The 3,826-nt window shown below is 39.0% G+C and overlaps 1 protein-coding gene across 5 annotated transcripts in view; it reads right to left on the bottom strand.

Moving 5' to 3' along the window:
- Positions 1–1,144: 1,144 nt before the first annotated feature.
- LOC107672672 (RNA-binding protein 26-like) overlaps positions 1,145–3,826 on the bottom strand; it is a 12,351-nt gene continuing 9,669 nt past the window's right edge. For 4 of the 5 annotated variants that reach the window (XM_016465965.1, XM_016465964.1, XM_016465967.1 and 1 more), the window contains exons 20-23: positions 3,462–3,665; positions 3,290–3,376; positions 3,093–3,206; positions 1,145–1,928 (exon numbers count right to left, since the gene is read on the bottom strand). In XM_016465965.1, the coding sequence (XP_016321451.1) occupies positions 1,839–1,928; positions 3,093–3,206; positions 3,290–3,376; positions 3,462–3,665 (495 nt within the window). In that variant the 3' untranslated portion in view covers positions 1,145–1,838. Of the gene's footprint in view, positions 1,929–3,073; positions 3,207–3,289; positions 3,377–3,461; positions 3,666–3,826 lie in introns of all 5 variants that reach the window. The other variant, XM_016465968.1, reaches the window with a different exon arrangement.

The following is a 3,826-nucleotide window of genomic DNA, read 5'->3' as shown; positions in this document are numbered from 1 at the left end:
AATGACTGGGCCAATGTAAACGCGTTAGTGGAGGCTCTCCGACACGCTCTAAACTAGTTAGCCCACTTTTTCTGCGGTAAACGCATTACACGGTTTATTCCGCCGGAAATGCATTGGCCTCATGGACTCGCAGCTCACGATGAGTCTGAGTTTAACAAATACATCACTTCATTACAGAGTAGTCGGGCTGCAGGGGTCCCTCAGATTAAATAGCCCTATTTAAGAACCGCAATTTACATCCCTTACACACCGTGACAATCTCCATAGTAACGACACACGAACTGACCCAACAAAGCTTATTAAAATGTTATATTACACTGGGAGAGAGGTCAAAGGTCAAATTTGAACTAGGGGAGGAATGGGACACACACACTCACTTTAGGCCTGTCCGATGGTGAGAGATCAGGTCCCAGCGACCGGCGGAGAGGAGTGCAGCATGAGGCCGTGTAGGAGGGAGCGAGCGTCCACTTAAGGGCCCCCTTGCTGGGCCGGGCGAGGTTTAGTTGGTGGGGGTAAAGCAGAGCTTCATGGCACACTCCAAGAGCAAATCGAATTCTTCACAATTAGCTGATCTTCCACGACAGGCACCAAGGTGAGAGAGCCACATCACCGAATGCTACAGCTCTGATTGGGTAATTCGTTCTCCACTATGTAAATGTGATGCTCAGAGGTTGTAGGGGGGCTGGATGCAAGTCGTCAGGATGGTGCGATGGCGTCAAGGGTCAACAAATATTGTAAAAACAGGTTTTATTGTCCTGCTGGAAAAGAGGTGGGCAATTTCATCATAAGTTGACAATGAAAATGTCCAAACTAAAAAAAAAAAGGCCATCAAGAATGTGAACGAAGACCATACCGATTTGTAACAATTTGATTGACGATCCGATGTAGTTCAAGTTTCCTCCGTAATCATTTTATTGCTATTGCATCATCAACACATGACCTAATGGACAGAAATGAACAAGTTACAGTTAGTCACCTGAAAAGAAAAACAAAGTCAAATAACATAAAATAACACTTTGCTTACCTAATTTTATGCTGTTTGTGCTCCATACTTACTTGCCGGTACTGTGGTGCATGATGAATTTAGGAAATTTGCTCTTTTTGTGAGGATTGGGGGGGTGGGGGGTTGAAATGGTCTTTATTCAGCTGTTCAGATTTTTTTTTTTTTTTTGTTCTCAATGCTGCTTTTGCAGCAGAGCTCTCAATATTTTTTTCTTTTCTTTTTTTTGCAGCTGATATTTTTTCTAGACCATTTCAATTCTTTATTTTTTTACATTTCAAAATTAAACCCAGGAGATGAATCCAGAAGCAAAGAATTCATACAAACCATTAAAATTGATACATAAAATATGTACACAAAGAGCTACATCCTCATCAGGCTGATTATACTAAAGGAAAGCATACAACTTATTTATAACAATGCTCTACTGTTGTCTTTGAAATTGAAACATTTGCAATATTTCCAATATATCCAATATTTGTCTCAAAATGTAACATTTTCAGAACTGTTGAAAAGAAATTTGGGTCAACATACTGACCATAAAAAAAAACAAAAAAACAATGCAGCCGCCAAAAGTTAGTCAATGTTTTGACACGATACAAAACAAAACGATGACGGCAAGAAACCAAATCATTCATGTTATTCTACATATCAATAATTGAAATTCAGTCTTTTGAGTAACGTTTTCTATTTGCTGCTCAGGTTTGATAAGTAAAATAAAAAAGCCAATGAAATGTAAATCAATATTATTAAAAACAACCATTTCAAAAACACAGAACTCAGGATCCGATGCGCTCGAGTGGTGCAGTGCAGCAGGACTGGACACACGACTTCATCTTCATCTGCGCCATGAGCGCGACTCATTATCTTCTTCCTCTTCGTCATCGTCCTGCAGCAGGGAATCATCCATGAGCGAATCATCTGGAAACTGCAGCCAATCAGAAAACAGACACACTTAGAACGAAATGAATGCACAATTATACCAAGGTACATTCACTCATGCGAGCATGACTGGTTTATGTTACTTACACACAAGAACCAGGAAGAAACAGAGTAATACAGAGTGGGATGTGTCCTACATTTATTAAGGTATTTTCTAAGGTACAATGCAAAGTTGTTTACAATTGCTAGGCAAAATCACAACATTCCACAATAGGAAAATTAATTCTACTGTTGTGCTGTCACAGGTGTGCATCAGTTGGTTATTACGTAAGTTTATGGCTCATTCAAATAGAATTTAGAGTAAGACCTGTGATAATGCAAAATGACTGAGATTAATTTTAAGTTATTTTAACTTAAGTGGTGCATTAAGCTGTGTACATACACTGATGACTTCATTTGTCATCATATTTTTGGGTTGTGTAAATTAAGTTTCAAATAAAAAGAAAATAAGATGTTAATTTGTTAAGCCTCTGGACAACCAAAATATGTATTACTGCAGGACTGGTTATATATATATATATATATATATATATAATATATACACCACTGTTCAAAAGTTTAGTTTTTTTCCTGTTTTCGTCTCTCTTATGTTCACCAAAGCTGTATTTAAAAATACAGCAAAAATATTATGAAATATTATTACAATTTAAAATAACTTTATTCCACACATATATAAAAGTGTAATTTATTCCTGTGATGCAGCGCTGAATTTTCAGCATCATTACTCCAGTCTTCTGTCACATGATCCTTCAGAAATCATTCTAATATGCTGATTTGCTGCTCAAAAAATATATCTCATTATCATTGAAAATATGCTAATCTTTAAAAAAAAAAAAAAAACTCAATCATTTGTTTCAGGATTATTTGATGAATAGAAAGTTCAAAACAGCATTTTACAAATCTTTTGAAACAAATGTCTTTACTGTCCCTTTTGATCAATTTAATGCATCCTTGATGAATAAAAATGTTACATTTTGTGTAGCAAAATCCGTCAAAATCCCATCAAAATCCGTTGCCATGACTTAGTCGCATTACATCGGTTAATGGAAACACCATCATTTCGCAATACTTTTTTATCGACATTTATAAAATATCGCCAAAGTTTTGAGCAAATCTGTAATGGAAACGCGCCTACTGATGAAGGCCGTACCTCCTCATCCTCAGGTTCAACCTCATCCAGGTCTGTTGTGTTGAGGGAAGCCGTGGGCTTGTGCCAGGCCAAACGCAGCTCCTGGTTATTTAACCGAACGCCGTGGATGGCCGCCTGAGAAACAGAGCTGAAGTTTAGACTCTGCATGAAGGCGTGCATGTATGTGTCTACTGATGTTTATGGGAATATGTTAAGACCTGCTCAGCCTCTGCACGGGTTTTGTATGTAATGATGGCACTAGGACTAGAATCCTCCATCTGGCAATCTTCAATCTCCCCGTATTGCTGGAGGTTAGTGAGAAAAGCGGTTAGGACTCAAAGACATACCTCATAAACAGTGTGATGCAATGTGCCCTTTAAAGTCACTCACTGCGAAGTGTGGCAGCAGGTCGACTCGATCTGCCTCAGTGAAACCGCTGATCTGTAAAGCTCTGGGTCGATGATCCACCACAGCATGAGTTGGGACTCCTCTCCCACGTCCTCGAATCCCTCGGCCTCGGCTCCTCAGGGCCCCCTGACCCCTGCCGTGGGCCCCCCTCCCACGTCCTGGGGTCAGAAGCCCCCTTTTGGCAGCCTGAACGAAAAGAAAAGATCTAATATACGCTTATGAAGCTTAAGTAGCACTGTAGTGCCACTCAGTGGAAAGACTGAGAATTGTTTATTTATAAGCCATTCATTCATATGTAAATATATATATATATATATATATATATATATACACACACACACACACAC

The sequence above is a fragment of the Sinocyclocheilus anshuiensis genome, unplaced genomic scaffold (assembly GCF_001515605.1).
Source record: "Sinocyclocheilus anshuiensis isolate Anshui unplaced genomic scaffold, SAMN03320099.WGS_v1.1 scaffold1346, whole genome shotgun sequence".
NCBI classification, from domain to species: domain Eukaryota; kingdom Metazoa; phylum Chordata; class Actinopteri; order Cypriniformes; family Cyprinidae; genus Sinocyclocheilus; species Sinocyclocheilus anshuiensis.
This window is presented reverse-complemented; position numbering and strand designations above follow the sequence as displayed.